The 24,603-nt window shown below is 35.0% G+C and overlaps 1 protein-coding gene across 1 annotated transcript in view; it reads right to left on the reverse strand.

Annotated features, from left to right (window-relative positions):
* Window positions 1–24,603, reverse strand: part of PLXDC2 (plexin domain containing 2) — a 430,861-nt gene that overhangs the window by 58,046 nt on the left and 348,212 nt on the right. The window contains exons 11-12 of the mRNA XM_004425310.3: window positions 18,302–18,452; window positions 16,711–16,749 (exon numbers count right to left, since the gene is read on the reverse strand). Coding sequence (XP_004425367.1) covers window positions 16,711–16,749; window positions 18,302–18,452 — 190 coding nt within the window. The remainder of the gene's footprint in view (window positions 1–16,710; window positions 16,750–18,301; window positions 18,453–24,603) is intronic.

The following is a 24,603-nucleotide window of genomic DNA, read 5'->3' on the forward strand; positions in this document are numbered from 1 at the left end:
TCTTTTCAAATGCACATGGAACGTTCTCCAGGATTGATCACATATTAGGCCACAAAACAAGTCTCCATAAATTTAAGAAGATTGAAATAATACCAAGCATCTTTTTCTGACCCCAAAGGTATAAACCTAAAAATAAACTATAGGAAGAAAATCAGAAAAACCCCAAATACATGGAGATTAAACAAAATGCTACTGAACAACGACTGGGTTAATGAAGAAATCAAAGAAGAAATCAAAAATACCTGGAGACAAATGAAAATGAAAATACGACATGCCAGAATTTATGGGATACAGCAAAAGCGGTTCTAAGAGGGAAGTTTACAGCAATACAGGCCTATCTCAACAAACAAGAAAAATCTCAAATAAACAATCTAACAATGCACCTAAAGGAACTGGAAAAAGAAGAACAAACAAAGCCCAAAATCAGTAGAAGAAGGGAAATAATAAAAATCAGAGCAGAAATAAATGAAATAGAGACCAAAAAACAATAGAAAAAATTAATAAAACCAAGAGCTGGTTCTTTGAAAAGATCAACAAAATAGACAAACCTTTAGCTAGACTCACCAAGAAAAAAGAGAGAAGGCGCAAATAAGTAAAATCAGAAATGAAAGAGGAGAGGTTACAACAGACACCTCAGAAATACAAAAGATTATAAGAGAATACTATGAAAAACTATATGCCAACCAATTCGACAATCTGGAAGAAATGGATAAATTCTTAGAATCATACAACCTTCCAAAACTGGATCAAGAAGAAGTAGAGAATTTGAATAGACCAATCACCAGTAAGGAGATCGAAACAGTAATCAAAAACCTCCCCAAAAATAAAAGTCCGGGACCAGACGGCTTCCCTGGTGAATTCTACCAAACATTCAAAGAAGACTTAATACCTATCCTTCTCAAACTCTTCCAAAAAATTGAGGAGGGGGGGAAGCTCCTAACTCATTCTCTGAAGCTGACATTACCCTGATACCAAAACCAGACAAGGACAACACAAAAAAAGAAAATTACAGGCCAATATCACTGATGAACATCGATGCGAAAATCCTCAACAAAATACTAGCAAATCGCATACAACAATACGTTAAAAAGATTATACACCATGATCAAGTGGGATTTATTCCAGGTGTGCAGGGATGGTTTAACATTCGCAAATCAATCAACGTAATACACCACATTAATAAAATGAAGAACAAAAATCACATGATCATCTCAATAGATGCAGAGAAAGCATTTGACAAGATACAGCATCCATTTATGATAAAAACTCTGAATAAAATGGGTATAGAAGGAAAGTACCTCAACATAATAAAGACCATATATGAGAAACCCACAGCTAATATCATCCTCAATGGTGAAAAACTGAAAGCTATCCCTCTAAGAACAGGAACCAGACAAGGATGCCCACTGTCACCACTCCTATTTAACATAGTACTGGAAGTCCTAGCCAGAGCAATCAGGCAAGAGAAAGAAATAAAAGGGATCCAAATTGGAAAGGAAGAAGTGAAACTGTCACTATTTGCAGATGACATGATTTTATATATAGAAAACCCTAAAGAATCCACCAGAAAACTTTTAGAAGTAATAAACGAATATGGTAAAGTTGCAGGATACAAAATCAACATACAAAAATCAGTTGCATTTCTGTACACTAACAACGAAGTAGCAGAAAGAGAAATTAAGAATACCATCCCATTTACAATTGCAACAAAAAGAATAAAATACCTAGGAATAAACTTAACCAAAGAGGTGAAAGATCTGTACACGAAAACTATAAAACATTTCTGAAAGAAATTGAAGAAGACACAAAGAAATGGAAAGATATTCCGTGCTCTTGGATTGGAAGAATTAACATAGTTAAGATGTCCATACTTCCTAAAGCCATCTATAGATTCAATGCAATCCCTATCAAAGTTCCAACAACATTTTTCACAGAAATAGAACAAAGAATCCTAAAATTTATATGGAACAACAAAAGACCCCGAATAGCTAAAGGAATCCTGAGAAAAAAGAACAAAGCTGGAGGTATCACACTCCCTGATTTCAAAACATACTACAAAGCTATAGTAACCAAAACAGCATGGTACTGGCACAAAAACAGACACACAGATCAATGGAATAGAATCGAAAGCCCAGAAATAAACCCACACATCTATGGACAGCTAATCTTTGACAAAGGAGCCAAGAACATACAATGGGGAAAAGAAAGTCTCTTCAACAAATGGTGTTGGGAAAACTGGATAGCCATATGCAAAAAAATGAAAGTAGACTCTTACCTTACACCATACACAAAAATTAACTCCAAATGGATTAAAGACTTGAATGTAAGACCTGAAACTGTGAAAGTTCTAGAAGAAAACATAGGCAGTACACTCTTCGACATCAGTCTTAGCAACATCTTTTCAAACACCACATCTGACCGGGCAAGAGAAACAATAGAAAAAATAAACAAATGGGACTACATCAAACTAAAAAGCTTCTGCACAGCAAAGGAAACCATCAACAAAACGAAAAGACAACCTAACAATTGGGAGAAGATATTTGCAAACCATACATCTGATAAGGGATTAATCTCCAAAATATATAAAGAACTCATGCATCTCAACAACAAAAAAACTAACAACCCAATTAAAAAATGGGCAAAAGACCTGAACAGACATTTCTCCAAAGAAGATATACAGATGGCCAACAGACACATGAAAAGATGTTCAAAATCACTAACTATCAGGGAAATGCAAATCAAAACTACAATGAGATATCACCTCACGCCCGTCAGAATGGCTATAATTAACAAGACAGGAAACAACATGTGTTGGAGAGGATGTGGAGAGAAGGGAACTCTCATACACTGCTGGTGGGAGTGCAAACTGGTGCAGCCACTATGGAAAACAGTATGGAGATTCCTCAAAAAATCAACAATAGAACTACCATATGATCCAGCTATTCCACTGTTGGGTATTTATCCAAAGAACTTGAAAACACCAATTTGCAAAGGTACATGCACCCCTGTGTTCATTGCAGCCTTATTCACGATAGCCAAGACTTGGAAGCAACCTAAGTGCCCATCAAGGGACGAATGGATAAAAAAGCTGTGGTATATATACACAATGGAATACTACTCAGCCATAAGAAACGATGAAATCCAGCCATTTGTGACAACATGGATGGACATTGAGGGCATGATGCAAAGTGAAATAAGTCAGAGGGAGAAGGTCAAATACCGTATGATTTCCTTCATTAAGTAGTAGATAATAACAACAATAAACAAACACATAGGGACAGAGATTGGATTGGTGGTTACCAGAGGGGAAGGGGGGAGGGAGGAGGGTGAAAGGGATAATTGGGTACATGTGTGTGGTGATGGGTTGTAATTAGTATTTTGGTGGTGAACATGATGTAATCTATGCAGAAATAGAAGTACAATGATGTACACCTGAAATTTTTACAATGTTATAAACCAATGTTACTGCAATAAACAAAAAATTAAAAAAAAAAAAAATAAAAAAAAAATAATAAAAATAATCTACCTATGCCCATAATAGTTTTAACAAGCAAGATTTTTATAAGACCAGACTTTTAAACTTTTTCTCACATCAGCTTTCTGTACCAAGTTGTCTTGTTTCTCCATTTAAAGATTATTTTTGAAAAATAATATATCTCTACTTCTACAAAATAATCCACAGAAAAGAAACCTTAGTACCTAAATTCCCCAGCTAAACATTAAACTAAAAGGTTTCATGGAAAAGGTTTCTCTATTACTTCCATGCCAAGCCCTTGCAATGGTTAAGAAATTAAGGTTTTAAATTACAGAAAAAGTTTAAAGAGTTTTCCTAATGAGACTATTCACAGTGACTACGGAATACCAAAAAAATGTTGATAAAGTACTTTCAAGATCTGGGGGTACAGAACGGAGTGACTCTTCAAGCCATTTAATCCCATCAATTCCAGAATGAAGTCACTTACGTGAAAACAGGCCATTTATATATAAACTTCTGATTATCACAATGAATTTTTACTTCCCTATCAAATCCCTCAGGTTTTCTGAACATGGAGGAAGAATCCTCTTCAGCCTGCTCCTATCCACGTGGAAAGACAGATGTGTGTCCAAACCACTTAGCTAATATGGAACCTTAGTACCTCCATTCCTCTTAATCATGGCTGCAGCACCATATCAGTATGAGGCCTTTCTGAAATTATGCACGGAAATGGGATCTATTCTTTCCCTGAAGCTTAAGTGCGTGCTGGATGAAAGCAAGGACATTTAGTGAATAGTTTTCCCGGTAGAAAGCCCAAGAACAATCTCACATGCACCTATGTACCCACCCCTAGGAAAGCAGGCCACCGAGGTCCTTATGGATTTAACTGTCTGTCCCCAGACCCCAGCAATAGCTGGGATATGGGATATGCGAAATAGAACCTGCAGCCACTCTTTGCAAAATAACAGCCCAGCTGCTGAGGTTCAGTAAGCCATCTAAACAAAACCAACCTTTCAGTGATTATCCATAAGCAGCTTCTTTTGAAAACTGCTGAATATTAAGCCAATCTCCAGTTCTTTGGCACCTAAGTTTATGCTCAAAATTAATGAAAACCTTTGGGCTTCCTAGGAAAGCATAGATTAATTTAGCTGCTGGAGATATCAATTTGGCCTGCGTGTGTGTGCCTCAGGATTGAAATCTTAGTCTTTGATGCTCCTAACAACCACACAATCCTTTTGTTATTGTTGTGGTTTGATGTGTACAATCCCCCAGGAGGGTAGGGCTACACGTATGTGCTATGAATCTCAAGGAGACAGAATCAGAAACTGGAAAAAAAAATTGGATAGAGCCTGGAATTTCATTTTAACTGGAGTCACCAGAACTAATAAAATGTGCACGTATATCAAGAGGGGAAAGAAAAAATTGAAATCACTGAGAACCAGTTTTGCAGGGTATTTATATTTCACTGCTCAGCATCAATACTGGCAAAACATGGCTCAGATAATGCCCCTAAAAGAGATGGAATCAGCTGGCCTGCTTGGGAAGAAAGCTACCATAAAACTGTGTTTACCACACACATCTGCCCTGTAGGTCCTGGAATATCAAGTTTCCTGAAATATAAAGTTACATACTTTGAATGTGGGATAGAACATGGCTAGTCTAGGAGGTGAGAACTAGTCTCAGCTTAACCTGACAGCAGAAAAAATGGCAGACAAATGGCTACATAGTCGACGATGTGACATCTGGACCAATCCTCCCTGCAGGAGAGGACGGCTTTGGGGAGCACAGCACAGGCTCTGACGCCAGAGCATTTAGTGGTCTAGCCCAGCTACATCCTTCACAAACAATGTGACCCCAGACAAAATCATTGTTCTTCTGATGCTTCCTGTGTAAAATGGGATTATAATAGTACTTTGTTCATATGGTGCCATGAGGATTAAATGAGATAAGCATGCAAAGCCCTCAGAAGAGTGCCTGGCATATAGTGACAGCCCAATAATTGCTAGATAATTTTATCATCATTGGCAACTAAATGGGAAAGTTCTAAGAATAATTTGAAGGAAAACATGAATCAAATAATCAGAAGAATTAAATTTTATGCCTACTAATTAGAGAAGCTGGTTTACTAAGGGTAAGTCTTTTCCCTTTCTTTAGTTGAGAATTTCAAGAAGATTGGAAGAATTTATTTATGAGACTTTAAAAAAAATTATATCTAGGTTATGAGAAGCACGTCAAAATTTCTCTTCTTTCTTTTTTTTTACTGAGGTAAAATTTGCATCCTTGAAAGGCACAGATCCCAAGTGTACGATCCAATAAATTTTGATAATTGTATATAACGACGTAACCATCAGCGAAATCAAGATACAGAACATTTCCATGCCCCCAGAAAGTTCCCTTTTCGCCCTTCCAGTCAATCCTTACCACTCCCCACCCCGCCCCACCACGGGCAACCACTGTGCTGATTTCTATTATTCCAGATTAGTTTCACCTATACTGAATTTTACATAAATTGAATCATACCATACATACTTGGCAGTGCCTGGCTTCTCTTGCCTAACATAATGTTTTTAAAAGGTATTTGTGTCATTGCATGTATCAGTAGTTAGTTCTTTTTTCCTGCTAAATAGTAGCCCAATGTATGTATATACTCAATTTTTTTACTCATCTATTGTTGAACATCTGCATTGTTTTCAGTTATTGGCAATTATGAACACTGCTGCCACGAATATTTTTGTACAACATTTTTGTGGATATGTTTTCTCTTGAATAAATACATAGAAGTGGAATTTCTGGCTCAAAAGGAAGATAGATGTTTAACTTTATAAAACTGCCAAACAGTTTTCCAAAGTGGTTGTACTATACCACTCTCTGATCAGCGATGCAGAGGAGTTCCAGTGCACCACGTCCTCAACAGCATTCGTGTTATGTCTTTTTAGTTCTAGTCATTAGGATGGGTATGAAATGGTATCTCATTGAGGTTGGTTGTTTGTCTTTTGTTTGTCTTTTTATCACTAATTTGCAGGAGTTCTTGATACTTTCTGGATACTAGTCCTTCGTAACATATTTATATTATAAATATTTTCTCCTATATATGACCTGCCTTTTCATTTTCTTAACAGAGCTTTTGATGAACAAAAGTTTTCAATTTTGATTAAGTCTAATTTACCAAATTTCTGATCAGTCTTCTTAGGGGCTATTAAATTTATTAAATTTTTCCAAGAACTAATTTTTGACTGTGTTAATATTCTCTATTGTTTATCTATTTTCTATTTTATTTTTTCTACTCTTATTTTCTTCTTTCTAAGTATTTTTGGCTTATTTTACTCATTTTCTTAAACTTCTTAAATTGAAGTCATGGCTCATTAATTTTAAACCTTCTTTCTTTCTCATATCAGCATTTAGAACTATAAATTTCCTCCTTAGTACTTTTTAGCAGCATCCCACAAATTTTGGTATGTTGTATCCATTATCATTCAGTTGAAATATTTTCTAATTTTCCTCATGATTTCATCTTAGATCCCTACATTATTTAGAAGTGGATTTACTTTTCACAAATTTGGGGATTTTCTAGATATATTGTTACTGATCCTCATTTGATTCTTTTGCAGTCAGAGAACATAGTCTAAAAGACTTAAATCTTTTGAGATTTAGGACTTTTTTATGGTTCAACATAAGGTCTATCTTGGTGACCATTTCATATTTACTTGGAAAAAATCTATATACTATAGTTGGGAACAGGGGTCTATAAACATCAACCAGATCAAGGTGGTTGATAGTGTAGTTTAAATCTAAATCCTTCCTATTTTTTTGTCTAAGTTTTAAAAATTGTAATGTCTTCCTGATGAACTGACCCTCTTATCGTTTTGATATTTTCCTCTTTACCTCTGTTAATACTCTTTGTCTTTAGGTCCACTTAGTCTGATATTTATATAGCCACTCCAGCTTTCCTACGATTGTGTTTGCAGGGTGTATATTTTTCTATCATTTTACCTTAAATCATTTTATATCAGTATGTCTTCATGTTTCACGTACCTCTCTTATACACATACTTACTTGGATCTTGCTTTTTAAAAAGACAGTCTGATAATCTATGCTTTTAATTGGAGTGTTTATTCTTTTTACATTTAATATAATTATTGGTATGGCTGGATTTGGTCTGCTGTTTTGCTATTTGTTTTCTTTGTGTCCATCCATTATGTGGTCCATTTTTCTTCCTCTCTTGTCTTCTTTAGGATAAGCAAATATTTCTTAGAATTCTAATTAATTAAATTTAGCTCTACATTTTCTGCATTTTTTTCTTTAGCAGTTGCTGAGCATAATGTTAACACATGCTAAAATCACTTATGGTTGAAATTTTATCCAACAAGCTGTTAATTCATTGCTGTAACTGAAATAATAACATTTGGTCACAGTAGCTTACAGTACTGTTATGAATTAATGTTAAATAATTAACTTATTACCTTACTACCCAAGATACATTTTAAATCTTGCCTGGTATTGTTTGAGCACTGCAGAAGAAAACTAAAGCAAAAATTAGTCTTACTGGAACAGTAAGCCATTGAAAACCTACCTATTGAAAAAGATTAAACTAAAGTTACCATCTAATGGATTAAACTACTCTCTTTAAAGCTTTACGCCTTTTTAGAAATAGCATAGCTTTTCTCTCCAACAAAATTTCCTCTCTTTCTTTTTTTTTTTTGTTTAAACTGGATCACCATATTACATGAGCAATAAGCATTGGTGATTCAAGCACATGTGAAAAAATTTAGCAGGCTCCAAATACACTTTGGCATGCGTGCCCTTTATACAGTAATAGGAGGCTCTCTTTTCCATTCCCCTTGGAAATATTTTACAGGTTCTCTCAACAACTAGACACCATACTCTGACCTCTCCCACTCATTCTTACCATATTACTTTGTCTCCTACTATACTGAGAAAGAGGCAAGCTCAGAGGAAACTCCCTCAACTTCTGCCCCCACTTGGGTCCTCTCGTCCATGCTGACTGACCCACCCGTGCTTGCGGATACATCACTTCACTCTCAGTCACCTTCTCACTCCTTTTCTTCTTTATGTCTTCTTTCTCCCCAACACCTATAACACGTAAATATGCTCCTAAAATAAAACAACGTTGTCAACAACAGAAATCTCTACTTCTCTTTTCACTAAGCCTCTTGAAAAAGTAGCCTGTCCTTGTTAACTTCAATTTTCTTATTGCCCATAGACTTCTCAAATTCTGTCTGAGGATTGTTCAACTGTAGAACTGTCCAGTCAAGGTCAACAAATCTCAACGTATTACTGGATCTAATGGTCACTTTTCTGGTTTTTTTTTTTTTTTTACGTGACTGATCTGCGGCATTGACATTGTTTACTACTTCCTCCTTGATATTTCCTTTTTCTTTGGTTTCTGTGATACCAAACACGTCTGGTTTTCTTGCTGGCTCTTTGACTCTCTTTTCAGTTTTCTTCACAAAACCTCAAAAGTTGTGTTCCCCTTTTAGTCCTCTGCTTTTCATTTTTATACTATCCTTTGTAATCTCATTCACCTTCATAACTTCAACTATTATTTACATACTGATGATGCCTAAATTTAGATCTTTTGATTATATTACTTAAGTGAATTTCAGAGTTGCATAGAAAAACGTCTACTCGACATCTTCATTTGGATGTCCCACAGACGCTTAAAAGTTGATATGCTCAAAATAAATCCATTGTCTTCCCCAAAAACCTGTTCCTCTTCCTGCATCCACTATTAAACAGCACCATCATCTACCCAGATGACAAAATCCAGTCATCTCAGTCACTTTCCTATCACATAAGTCACACATCAAATCAGATATTAGTTATGTAACTTCTACTTCATTAAATACATTTCTCATGTCCATTCTCTCTTCTTTATTTCCACTGTCAACCACTACTTTAGTTTAGCTCCTCCCCATTTCTTCTATGGATTACTAGCACAGTTTCTTAACTAGTTTTCCTGGTCTCAGTCTCACTCTCTCTCCATCTGTTCCCCATAATTCCTTAAGAATGATCTACTAAATAATTAAAACTTTTTATGGCACTCCCTGTCTAAATGATGTCCGTGGCTCCCAGTGTCTTCAGGATAAAGTTTAAACTCCCTTGCCTGGCATAAAAGGCTAACTGAAGCCCCTACTTATCTTTCAACCTCACCGTCCATCACTACCTGTGTATGCCTCTACCTCAGCTAAATAAACTGTAGCAACTCTTTAGAGTTACTCAATGGATCTTGATGTTTCATGCTATCGAACCTCTGTTTTTGCTGATTCCTCTGGCAAAATGTCATTCTTCTGTCTCTTTTCTCTACAAATCCCACCTATACTTCAAAACTTGTATAAAGCATCATCTCTTCTGGGACACTTTCCCATAAGTCCAGTTTATTTAGATGCCATTTCTCTGTTCTCATAGTTTTTCCTGAGTCTATCTTTGCACTTTTCACTCATAGTTAATTATTGATTTACTTCTCTATCTCGTCCCACTAGGCCTCTTGCTTTTTCAAAGGCACAGCCTTTGTTTACCTTTGTATCTCCATCACCTACCAATGGGCTTGGCACATAGTAGTTTAAGAAATATTTCTTGAATAAATCAAATAAATCAACATTAAAGTTAATCTAATTTTTTATAATAATAACTTCACACATTTTACAGCCCCAGGAAGGGTTACAAGAAATACTGGGTAATACAAAAATTGCTCCTGGGGCCCCTCATAAATCTCAAGTTCCAAAATCCAATGGTATGTGGAAGTTCCTTTTCTCCAACAGGAGGTTCCCAAGCCCAGGTTTCTGACAAGAAAAGTGAAGATAGAAAATTTTGTAGGAGACGAGCACAGAAAGGAAGGTAGGTACAGATCAGGGAGAAGGATGCAGTAAAACATTTTGCTGATGGCAAATGGCAAATGTGTTTAGAGCTCCTTCTTGGAAGCCATGTGTGTATTTCCTGAGAGGTTCTGCTTTATCATTTTATCTGTGTTCTATCAGCAGCATAAATTCCATGACTCTTATCTACAAATCAACATAAAAGGGAAAAAGTATATTCCAACGTGATCTTTCTTTTTCTTTTCCTATGCTGGATAATAATTTTTTAAATGATTAGGTTGAACAATGAAATTTCAGTTTTTGTAGATCAAAAAGGGTAAAAAAAAAAATCAGCGATTTCATAGGTTCAACAAAATATGTAACTGTCTTTACTAAAATAAATAAATTTGCAACAGCTAAAATGGACTAATTTTCATACACTATATTAAAATGAGTTATGAGATATAACACATATAATGCTTTCGGGGCCCCCGCCTCTGCTGAGTAAGACACAATCTCTACATGTAGACAGAGGTAATTTCTTGTTGCCACCAGTTAAAATGCTGTTTTAGGAGAGTCATGAGGTATACGTGAGGACCAATAGGCAAATTCAGAGTAAGATGTGTCATTCTGATTTTGGGGACTCTGGCAGAAAGAAAGCAAGAATTCACCAACTCTTTTATACTCAAAGTGTAGTCTCTGAGCTGGTGGTGCCTGCATTATTTGAGAGCTTGTCTGAAATGCACTGCAAAGGTGAGGGCTCCACCCTAGAACTACTACAGCAGAAAATACATTTTAACAAGACTCTCTCTTCCCCCGTTGATTCTGACGCTCCTTAATATTTATGAAACATTACATCAGACCACTCATCTCAACTTGACTTTACATGGGAATCATCTGGGGATTTAAAAAATATTGGTGCCTGGGTCCCAGCTCAGAGGTTCTAACTTAATTGGTATGAACAATCTGAGCATTGGGGTTTTTTGAACTAGAATAATAAAATTAGATGAGAATAACCAGATGATTCCGATGTATAGAAAAGGTTGAAAACCACCACTCTAGACAAAATTTAGGAGAGAAATTCTTAATCCCAGGGAATATTCAAAATAACATTTTGAAGTATAAGAAATTTTCACTATTACAGCGCACATATACTTAGAGTTAGTGCTATCATGAAAAGTAGCCGAAGCAATTGATAAATCCAAATGCCAAGATACCTTCCAGTTTTAGAAACAGAAAGTGATAGATATTCAATAGCCTGTCAAGAGGAAATAACAGTTTCCCTTAGCTTACAAGACTGTGATCTATGCGAAAGAAGTAGTTGAAAAAAATAGCCAGGGAAGGTAGCTACAAAAAAGGGAAGGATATGTTACTTTGATGATTTATGTATTAAAGACAAAACATAATTCGACTGAATGATAAATGAGACTAGACACTTGATCTGTCACTACACTAGGTAATAAAAATATAACCTTAGAAGTATTCCAGTGAAAAAGTCAGAATAATGTTCTAATATTTTATCTTTGGATGAAAAGTCTTATGTTCAGAAATAGAAAACTAAACACAACAGAATCAGAATTTAGACCAGCCATTCTGTAGTAGTTCAAAGTATTTCTGTATTAGCTCTTTGAAATCAATCATTTGCAGATTTGTACCTCAGAATCAACTTAATTATGCTCTGCAAACTGCTTAATATAGCTATTTCAGCATCTTTTTGGTGGAGACACCACCTTCTGACTCAAGAACACAGCCTTTCAGAGTCCCGGTTTTGTAAAATTCATAGCAATAAGAAGAAATTAAAACAGTACCATCTGCATAATACATCAATGCTGTCTGGAGTGCTGACACTTTAAATATTAGTAGCAATTAAGCACTTATATTCAGATATTTTTTTAAAAAGAAACAACTTCATCAAAGGGAAGAACTTTCTGAAGAACCAAGAGAGAATACAGTTTTTGGTACTCTGATAAATTTCAATCAACACATTTTAAATAATCAAATCACATCACAGGATTTTGGAGCTTGAAATAATTTTAACATCAGCAGTGTGGCAGAATGGCACAATTTAATTTGCTAAATTGAGTTGAATCTGGTTGAAGACCTTATTTCTCAATGAAAAGACCTTGCCGTTGATTCAACTTGCAAACTTCTTTTCAGCTCTGGATATAATTTTATGCAGTTTGCTTCTTGAAGACATTTACATTTCTCCTTAGGTGGTGAGTACCATTTGGAAGCAACCTAATTAAACGCCAAAGAAGAAATTTAATAGTCGTACCTGCTAAAAATATATAGCTAGGTCATTCCTTAAAAATATAACTCTTCTAATAAGCTTTTGCCGGGATTTCAAAATCCAAAGAAGATGTGGCCTTAAGTGCATATAACCATTATCCACAGAAATATATATATATTTAAAGAACACATGCTAGCTACTCCTTAATGGTGAATTAAACCTGAATTTCTAGAGAAATCAAGAAGGCTGAAAGACATTTAAATTAAATGTTGAACAAAAACACGGAGTAGCCCTGTAGTTGGGAGACTACACGCCAGTGATTCAGACACTCAATCACACTGGAGAATCAATGCATTGTGATTTTCATACAAAGCGGAAAATGGAAACTAATGTGTAATTACATGGGAAAAGGAAATTTCATTTTCAAACACTAAAAGGTATAATCAGTTGTTATAGAAAAGGAAAAAGAATATAATAGGTGTAAGTAAAATATCTTGTAGTGGCATTTCCCAAGCGAAGTTTGGTCGTAAGAGACCTGTATGGTATGGGAGCAACAATATTGTGAGGGTGGCAAGGACTGGGAATCTGCATCAAGGCTAAATAGATTCACATCCCAGCTAGTAACCTAACCTTTCTGTACCTTAGCTTCCTCATTTATAAAACAGAAATAATAATAGGACCAACTCACAGGAGAGTTGTGTGAATAAAGTGAGTCAAAATATGTAGAGTATATAGAACGACGCCTGGAAAATAGTAAACACTCAATAAATGTTTCTTTTTCCTTTTCTTCTTCTCCAACTCCTGCTCCTCCTCCTCCTCCCCTTACCCGTCCTTTTCTGGTTTTCACATAAATAAGGGACAGGTATGCTATTTGTTTAGACTTACATATTACCCTAAACTTAATACTATAAACATGCAACCAGTAATATTTCAGTTGGAGATAAAATGCTATCTTTATATTGGCTTCTCTGAGTTTTGGTAGTCAGTCAATTACAATGGTTAATCAATGCTGTATCTTACTAAGGGGCCTGCACTCATTAGATGGCATTCTCTTTGTTTAGATTTTTTCATGTTCTTTTCTCCAAATTATTTAGAGAGCGTAGAATTTCCACTCAACCCTGAAGGCTAATAAAACTTCTCCAAACAACTAGCCGGCTGGAAACTTCCAGAAGCTCTCCCTAGCTAGACCTAATCTAAATATAGCAGCAAACTCAAGGTACAATCGAAGATTCATCAAGAGTGATTTAGCAGACTGTAACTCAGTTTGGCTCCTGTGAACGAGAAGCCCCGTTGTGTGCCTTTGGTGTCCAGCTGCTCAGAGGTATTTTATGCTCGCATATCAAAGATGAAGGAAAATCTCCTGGAAAGTGAATGTATAATCATGTCAGCTGTGGATTTCACTAAGAAAATCAAGTACTTCAACCCAAAGAAATGTTCCAGAAAGACTCAGAGCCACAGTAATCCAATATCTAAAGGACATGATGTATGTAAAGGCAGAGCTGGTTTCTAGCTATATATTGACTACTTTGAAAAATGTCACCCTCTTTTCCAGAAAAGGACAGATCTTTAAATTAAAATGCTTTTAAGAACAGCCAATCAAATCAAGAAACAAAATGTGTGGCATTTCTTTGTAACAATACATAGCAATTTATAAAAATTTATTAGCTTGCATTTTAAAAAAAATTTATTCTCAGTAAATGTGAGAAAACATTTAAATTAGGCATCCTTTTTCATTATTACCTCAATTTTGCAAAAGTGTTAAGCTGGAGGGGGAGAAGGAGGGCAATTCTGGATTCTATTTTCAACATGCTTAATTAACTAATGAAGTTAGATTTAAATAGGATATCCTTGTTGCATCTCCATATTTCACAAAACAAAAAGCAATGATAGCATGCAATCTTAATGAAGGTACTATAAAACGTAATGTGTGATTTCCCCTAAGTACTGTTTTGAAGTAACATTTATCTTAATACCAGTATTATCTTAATACCAGTCTGTTCTAACCGCACTTGAATGTTTTTAGGAAAAGCACTTTATAAACAACCCTAGACATGAAAAGAGTTCTAGATTATAGATATATTTGAAGTCTTATTGTGATATTTTGGAATTCTGATGGGTACTTGCTGCATATCAATGACCTAAATATTGTCTGAAACTCCAGCAGTCAACTTTTCTAGTACAAGAAAAAAGAAAAAAAGAAGTCTCCCACTTAAATCTTGGAATTTACTTAACTTGATTTCTCAGCATCATAAGGTAGTTCTAAGGCATTGCGTTAAGAAGATCTTCAAAGTTTTGTGATTCCTTGCTGCATTAAACAAAACTAAGGATTTTTCTTGGGATGATTGGTAATATTTGATAAAAGTATTTCCCAAAGTGTACTCCACAAAACATTAAGTTCATGAAATGCTACTTGTAAAAAGATTGTATGACCAAATAGTGGAGAAATGCCAGATACTAAATCTTCATTACCATCTCGAAGTTTCTTTAGAATACATGCTCTCTGAAAGCAGGGACTTTGTCTAAGCCTTGTTCACCAGCATAGCCTCAAACGTGCAACAATGCCTTGCAATTAGCAGGGATTCAGCAGGAAGAAATGAAGGAATGAACAAATGAACATTAAAAGCTTTGAACAGCTATCCAGCAAAGAAACTTCTTTCACCCAGAATATTTCATACCAATTTGATCACAGGAATCTTTTGTTTTTTCTGTTAGCATTGTAGAATATTTTAGGCATATTGTTTTTTAAAAGAAAAGACAGCATAGATAATAATATTACAAACACACATGTAACCACTACTAATAGTAAGAATTAAATGTAACAGACACAACAGAAGTTTCTTGGGGACCCTTCCTCCATTTCATTCATCTCATACTACAAACCCTCCCTCAAAATGAGGTAACCCAACATTAGGACTTATGTTTGCTGACTAAGATTCTGCTCTGAGAAATTCTGAACTAAGGGATTACTGAAGTCCCTTCAAGTGCTAAGATTTTAATTTATTTCTAGCTAGCATATATGTTGCAACTTGTCATCTATAAAACTATCCACTTATTGGATTAATACAATAACGAGTAAGAAATGAATGAAATAAAACACAACGTTACAGAAATAAGACGATGGACAATTGATGTAAAATGATATCTATGAAGAGGTTAGGCAGCTTCTTTTTCAAATGGACTGATGTAAAATTTAAAGATACATATCTATACATAGATATTAATATGTATATATATATATCTATATCTATATATAAAGTGACATAAGAAAACATAGAAGTATTTACTTGACCTGGACCGAGTAATTTAGGAACTGTTTTCTACAATTACGGAGAAAAACATCCCTAACAATATATATAATGAGTTATGACTTACAAAATTATCTGGGACTGCAAAAGCAAACTTGTGTCTAGATCAATATCCGAGTGTGCCCAAATTTACCTAATAGATGCTGCTAAGAAGAGGAGACCCCCTTCCTGAGCTGAATAAATAATTACTAATAAAAAACGTCTCTTTTATCAAGATCCAGCAATCTATGATAGAGAAACACATATGAGTTAGTATAGTTTAATAGGAAAATAAATATTTTAAAAAATTTAGTCAATATCTTTCACAGCCTAGTTTTGCTATAACCCTTCTTCCAAAAATTTTCAAATATCATTATAGATATTTCTAAATTGTCTTAGAAAAACTTTAAGTATGATGCTAACTAAATGTTTTTTGCATGTTTAACTTTTGTCCCTTGCTTCATATGAAAGATAAAAAGGCCTAGTAAAGTATATTTCCATGTTGCTCTATTTCTTAATTTTAATTATGAAGGATGTTGAATAGTCAACTTATTGAAAAAGTAGTTGAACTGAACAACACTGTGCTGTGTAGATAATCTCATATGCAATTAAACCAAGGACTAGATCAACAAAGAATAACAAGATGTGTGGATAAACTGTCACTTTATAATTAGCCATTGGTGTCATGTAGTTTTATAAGCAAATATAAAGATTAGAATTCGATTCCACTATTGAAACAATTTCATTTTTCAAGCCACTTCATTGAATTCTCCCCATGCTACATACCAAAAGGGAGTGAAAAATAACTTCACTGTATATTTAGAGGCCCACAAGTCCTTTCTCATAGTTAAATAAATAAAATAGATTAGTAACTAAAAATATTTATAAAAGAATAGTATCAATTCTTACCTCCATTATCTTTTAGATGTAATGCTATCTTGGTATCATCTGGAAGAGAAATTCAAAGTTATTATAATAGAAAAAAATTTAAAGGTGCATAAATCTCATGACCAGCAATTGTCTACTAATGACTTAACGGTAACATGAATAGATTTGAGATTTTACTAATTTCTAGTGCAATGGGATCAAGACCTAGCCTTACACAATGTAGTACTAAAATTTCTTACTGAGGTTGTAAGATCAAAACTTTAGTAAAGTATTATGTCAATATTTGTAAAGATTTGTAAAATATGTAATATGTAAAATATTAGTAAAGATTTGTCAATATTTAAAAATTTAATTTCAAAAGTTATATGCTTATTCATTGCTAACAAATATGACCAAAATCAGATATGAAAAGATCTTGTCCTTAATGAACAAAATGTAGGACACATTTTTTTCATTTCAGTGTTATATTTCATTTTAAAGAGTAGAGTTCAAATTGCAGAAATATCTTAGGCTATATAACAATCCAAAATAATATGGATTTTTTTTTTTTTTTGAGGAAGATTTTCCCTGAGCTAACATCTGTTGCCAATCTTCCTCTTTTTTTGCTTGAGGAAGATTTTCCCTGAGCTAACATCTGTGCCAGTCTTCCTCTATTTCGTATGTAGGTTGCTGTTACAGCATGGCTGCCAACAAGTGGTGTAGGTCCATGCCCAGGAACTGAACCCAGGCTACCGAAGTGGAGCATGCCAAACCTAACCATTAGGCCATGGGGCCAGCCCCTATAACATTGGTTTTAAAAGCAATAAAATGTATTTAGCAGCTGTCTTCCACCTAATTTTATCACTTTATTCCAGTTAACTTTTAATATCCAATTAAATTTCAATTAAAAGAAAAATTTGAAGTTTAATTTACTTCTTATTCAAATGAAAGCAAGGTTTATGACAATAAAAAAGACCATTTTTTTCCCCTTAGAGCTTACACTTGGCCAACTAGTCTCACGTTTCTCCCTAGAGAATAAAAAATTCGGTATTATTCGGAATAGAGGATTAACAAATTTTAGTCATATACTTCCTTCCCCTAATGAGTTGCACCCATGCATTAATGTTCTCTAATATTTTTGCCTTCCCTAGCAGAGGAAATCTTTTTCAAGAACAATTTCTCTGACATGGACATCTAGACATATGTATGTCTACAGGTTATAGCCCAACATGTTTTATTGATTGTATTCAGGCAAATAGTTAAATTGTTTATGAGTAGAATTATCTATTGTTCAGAATCCAAAATCAATGGACATTTAATATGCATTGTGCCTTTCTATCCTGTGACTAAAATGTTGAGTTCAGTTACTACAAAGTCTAGCAATATGAAGGGAAGTCTATATTTCTTTTCTAGGGAGGACAAGGGCCAGGATCACTATTAAAATGTCTTAAAAAAAGGCACAGTACATTAAAAGAATCCTAGCACATATTTTTATTCCATAATAATTTTGCCTTTTCCTCTTTAGAAATGCAATTTGCCAAAGAATAACTTTCCCTCCAGAGAGCTACTCTAACATGTCAACTCAGTGACTTTCCCCTCCTTCAGGAAAAAAGCAAGAATATCTCCAGGGCACCTTCTGTGGGTAGGCTGGTGGGCAGCTGAGATGTCGCTGCTCTTCTGGTGGTCGTTAAGACCCTGAATTGTGTCGTTGTTGTTCGTATGGTTGTGGTTGTTTGAGAAGAACTTTCCACTGGCTCCGTGTTCTCACACATTTTCTCCTTTGACTGATGAGAGAAACAAAAGGGAAAATAATTTGAGTGATCACCCATATACTTTTTAAAATTACATCGAAGAAGCTGTAATTTTAAAGCTGTAAAACACAAAAGAGCTTAAAAAGATGTAAACCCCAAATCAAGATGAGGAATAAATTATTTTTGTACAGGAATATATTTATAGATTTTACTAATTTACGAAGTATATAAAATAGACCAGAGGAGAAAAATTGGATGTAATAAAGCATTTCCATCTTTAGATATTTGGATGTCATCACTTTCTGCTGTTAGCCTTTCATATTTCTATCATGCTTATATCTTGCCCTAAATTTTCTATCAATATATTTATAAAAGACATGATGTCAAAAGGGAGAAGTTCATGCTACAGGAAAAACATGTGCATAAAGATAAGGTTTAAAGCATGTAAAGAAAGAATGCATTCCCTTCATATCAAGTTGATAATGCTAAATTCTAAAAATTTGCTAACTGTTTCATACTACTTTATTGTTTCAAAAATAATCTACCAGAGGTTGAAGGGATATCTAAAATTTTGTTTTTCTTTATGAAATATTCAAAACCACCCAAGCAGAGGATTGAACAGCACTCATGAAATCACGTAGCCTGTCTTCTCCCTCGCAGAGCTATACTGAGGACACCAGGAAAAGGTGCATGTCATTTTTTTTTTATTTATAGGCCACAAATGTAAATCCTATGACCTTCACCAGTAACAATCTCCAACATCCAAACTCTTCTGGTTTCGAAGCTTCTCTCCGCCTCTTCCTGCTTCAGTGGGCTCTATCCCTCTGGTAGGCCTTGAATAGACGGTACTAATCCCATTTTTAAAAATTGATATTAAATAAATACCTTCCTTAACCTTCTCTTGTCATTAGTGAAGTATAATGTGCCTCATTACTGGTTCAGGAAGAGTTCCTGAGACAGCTTCCTTTTTACTAATTGGATATGATACAGGTTTCTTCTCCACTTCAAGTCCCAGCATCCTAGGGGTCCATTCCATTCCCCAAACTTCAGTTCCTGCATCTTCCCAGCCCCAGTGATCTCACGATCTCCTCCTTGATTCCACTTGAGTTATCATACCCACAGCCTGGACCTTATCTGCAGTTGGAAATGCTTTAGTTCTGAAATCATAAACTCATTATCCTGTTTTCTGTCTTTCCATGAACCTGTTCACTCAAATTCTTTTTATCCTTTGACTACGTAGGAAGCCCAAGCACAATGATTTCTTCCTTTAGTCTCCTTTTTTCATCACTTCAATCTCTCTTTTCAATACCCTCAAGCATCTTGCCTTGTTTTGGTATTTTTCCACAGCACCTTTTCAGAAAATCTCCAATACTGAATGTAGTAAAAATATCTGCCTTTTCCCTGCCCGCAACAAAGCCAGGCACGACTGGAGAACAATCACACAGCCCCGACCTGGAGCTTTACAAACTTGCCCCTGCATCCTCAGCGGGGGGCCTTCCATACTGCCTGGCAAGACTGCCTTGCTTTGCTAAGCTCTCAGATTATCTTCAGTATCAATTTCAAATCCTCTCCACTCTACTTAAAACTACAATCCCGTAGAGACTCTCAATTTTACCCCATGGGCTCACCTTTAATTTCCTTGTAAAAGAGTCATCAGCAAGAATTCTTTGAATTTCTTTACAAATCAGCATTCTTGCTTGAATCTGTACTGACCCATCCTACTTTCCTTCTGTCATAATGGGTAGGGTCCATGATTTATAGCTATTCTCTCAGTCTCTACTCTGGCCCAACTCAGCCCACCTTCTCAGGTATTGTGAACTTGCTCATTTGATCCTATCCTTTCTCTTCAATGTTTTCAATCTCTAATTTTCCACTTCCTTGTTGCCATCAGCAAGTAAACATACTCAAGCATGTCCAATCTTACTTTAAAAACTCAGTCATCTGTCTTCTCCACAACGCATCCTGACATTATCCTACTCCCCTTCCCTTCAGTCATACCCCCAGAGAGGGTGGTCTGCCTTGGTCTTCTCAGACTCCCACATCCTCACTTATGGCAATCTTGTTTTTACCCAATCCAACTTTTTGAAATTTCTCATATCAGTGTTTCTAAATATCTCCTTATTTACTAATCTTCCATGGTAAGCTCTTAGTATCTCATCAGCATTTGGCACAGTTGTCCACTTTCTAATCTTGGGTTCTGTGACACACTCTCATCAATTTTCTGATACCTCTCTAACAACTCCTTCTTTATTTCCTTGTATATCTGGCTATCCTTTAAGTGCTGGTAGGCCTTATGGATCTTTCTTGACCCATCTTTTTGCTGTATGTGTTCTCATTAGCAGTTTCCACCACACTTATGATTTCAATTACCATTGTTATGTTGATTATTCATAAATCTGTATCTCCAGTCTTCATTTCTTTCTTGAATTTTAGGCCCATATATTCATCTATTTGAATTTTTCGTATGGATATCACAGACATCTCAAATTCAATAAGTCTAAAATGAAACTTGCCACATATTATTCTCCTCCCATGTTTCTATTCTCAAAAAATAGTAGCATCAAACACTCTAACGTTTAAGGGGAAAATCCTGGACTTGTTTTGCTTATGGTAGTAAAGGCACACTGAAGACTGTAAATGGTCCTCCTGCTACAATCCAAGTAGATTCTGGATCTAACACAAATTTGAAAGCATTACTAGGATTTTCAGGATGTAAAGAAAATCTCCAAAGGTGCCTTTCTTTTGTCTCCTCTACAAAACAAAACAAAGCAAAAGCTGTGTGCTATGAAGAGAGTAGGAGCAGTACACATTAAGCCAAGTAAAAAAATCAGAGTTTGTTCTAAGGGGAAAAATGTCAAAAATCAATATTGTTCTGAGGAGATCAAGCCTTGTGCCAGCAGTAGATGGAGGAGATGAATCTAAACTTCCACTCCCCATATTAAGGCAGGGTTTTGGGGGATACCATATCAAACGCTCTTGGGTGGAAAGCATCACCTATTAAGGTCCTAGGGATTCCCACGGAATAAGATCAGAGAAATACGCACTTCTAATTAAAGGGTACAGAAAGAAACACAGAAAGAAAGAGCACTCTGACGAAGTCAGCAAAGACAATGAACAACATATTTAGACTACCAGAAACTTCAGATATTGGGATCACCCAATATGGGATATACAGAAATTATGTATGAAATATTTAAAGACATGAAAAGTAAAATTTAAAAATGAACTAGTAGCATAGACTATAGAAACGACTTGGCAGATTAAATTTAATTTAATCAATTAACAGATTTAATTAATTTAATTTAATTTTAATTTTGTGTCAAATTTAAATTTTAGACATGAAAAACATATTTGTTGAAATTACTACCTCGATGGATAGGTTAAATAGCAGATTAAACAAGATGAAGGAAGAATTAACAAACTGGCAAATAGATTTAAAGAAATACCCCAGGATGTAGCACAAAGAAAAAGAAGATAGATAATACAAAAGAGAGGTTAAAAGACACAAAGAAGTGATGAGAAGGTCAAACCTATCTGCAAACGGCTCAGAAGGTGAAAATAAAGAGAATGGAGAAAGTTTGATTGAATAGTACATTTATCAAACTTGACACCAAATCAATTAGAAAACACACTTTCTTCTTGAGCACATGCAGATCATTTGTGCAAACTGTTCATGTACCATTCCATAAAAAAGTTTCAACCAGTTTTAAAGAATCAGTATCATATAGAATATGCTCTCTGACAACAATTCAATTATGTTAGAAGTCAATAACAAAAAGATAAATTTTAAGAAGTTCCATAATTTGGAAATGCAAAATAATTCACAATTCAATCTAATTCCAATAAAAATATTAACAAGATTGATTGATTGATTACAGATCTGATTTAGTCGAGTCTAAAATTTATATGAAGAATAAAAGCACCCAAATAGTCAAAACACTTTTCAAGAAGAAAAAGTAAGGAAACTTCTCCTATAGATAGCAAGATTTCTTCTAAACTATACTAATTAAGCCAGTGTGACATTGGTTAAGCTATTGACAAACTGAACATTAGAAGAGGAGAGCCCAGAAACCAACTCCCTGTCTATATGGAAACTACATAAGAGAGAGCCGACATTGCAGGAAATTGCCAAAAGGAAGGATTATTCAATAAACGGCGAAATTATCCATAAGGAGGAAAACTCCCCCAAACTGGATTACTATCTTTTATCACACATAGAAACCAACTGCAAATGGGATACAGACCTTAATATGAAAGACAAAGCTTTAAAACATTTAGAAGAGGACAATCTAGAAGTAATCGATAAATTGCTAGAAACATAACCTTCTAAGACTGAATCATGAAGAAATACAAAATCTGAATATATCCATTACTAGTAAGGAGATTGAATCAGTAGTTAAAAACTTCCCAACAAACAAAAATCCAGAACCAGACAACTTCACTGGTGAATTCTACCAAACATTCAAAGAATTAATGCCAATCCTTCTCAAACTCTTCCAAAAAATAGAACAGGAGGAAACATCCAAACTCATTTCACGAGGCCAGCATTAACTTGATATCAAAACCAGACAAGAACACCACAAAAAAGAAAATTATAGTCTAATATCCCTGATGAACATAGATGCAAAAATCCTCAACAAAATATTGCAAATCAAATTTCACAATACTTGAAAAGGATCACACACCATGGGATTTTTTTCCAGGGATGCAAAGATGGTTCAACATTCGCAAATCAATCAATGTGATACACCACATTACAGAATGAAAGATAAAAATCATATGATCATCTCAATAGATGACGAAAAAGCATTTGACAAAATTCAACATCCGTTTATGATAAAAACTCTCAACAAAGTAAATATAGAAGGAAAGATATTCTGTGCTCATGGTTGGAAGAATTAGTTGATTAGTTTAAGGTGTATGACATAATGATTCCATATTTGTATATATTGCAAAATGATCACCAAAAAAAGTCTAGTTAACATCCATCACTACACACAGTTACAAAAATTTTTTTTCTTGTAATGAGAACTTTTAGGATCTACTCTCTTAGCAACTTTCAAGTATGCAATACAGTATTATTAACTATAGTCTCCATGCTGTACATATCCTCTGACATTTATTTTATAACTGAAAGTTTGTACCTTTTTATTATCTTCACTCATTTTGCCCCCTGACCCCTGCCTCTGGCAACCAACAATCTGTTCTCTGAATCTATGAACTCATTTTTTTTGGTGTTTTTTTTTTTAGATTTCCACATGTGAGATCACACAGTATTTTTCTATCTCTGTCTGACTTATTTCACTTAGCATAATGCCCTCAAGGTCCACCCATGTTGTCACAAATGGAAAGACTTCCTTCTTTTTTATGGCTGAATAATATTCTATTGTATATATGGACCACATTTTCTGTATCCACTCATCCATCTATGGACACGTAGGTTGTTTCCATACCATAGCTGTTGTGAATAATGCTGCAATGAACATGGGAGTGCATATATCTTTTTCAGTTAGTGTTTTCATTTTCTTTGGATAAATACCCAGAAGTGGAATTGCTGGATCATATGGTGGTTCTATTTTTAATTTTTTGAGGAATCTCCATATTTCTCTTGCCTAAACTCCTTCAATTTGTCACATTTAGGGCCCTGTTTACCTCACCAATCTCATCTCTCACCACTCCTCTTCTTAGCCTCAGTCGCCCTTCCAGCATCATCTTAAATATCACCTCCTCAAGCAAACCTTCCCTTATCCTACTTAACAAGACCACATACTTGTAGTTACTGTCTTTGTCCCTGTCATTCTCTAAGTGCAGTCCTTTGTTCAGTGGTCTATCTATCCTGCTGGACACACTTCTTACACTTTTACATGATCAGTGCTTAGAACAGTACATGGAAAATGCTCATATTAGGAATGCACTTATTGAATGAATTCATCTCACAGGATCAGAAAGAAAATTTAACTCTAGTTTTAGGCACAGAAAATGGACCAGAATTGGTGACCTTGTTTACTTACCTGTAAAAGAAGGATAAAATTGCTCACCATAAGGCTAGAAATGTTGATAATTTAATTACAGAAGAAAGAGGAAACATTGAACATTAAAGAATGTACTAGACTCTGAGCGCCTTGGGAACAAGGGGTGATTTTTTTTTATCTTTGTAATTTTAGCACTGAGCACAGGCCACAGA

The sequence above is a fragment of the Ceratotherium simum genome, chromosome 32 (genome assembly GCF_057802395.1).
Source record: "Ceratotherium simum simum isolate JZ-2026a chromosome 32, ASM5780239v1, whole genome shotgun sequence".
Taxonomy (NCBI): Eukaryota; Metazoa; Chordata; class Mammalia; order Perissodactyla; family Rhinocerotidae; genus Ceratotherium; species Ceratotherium simum.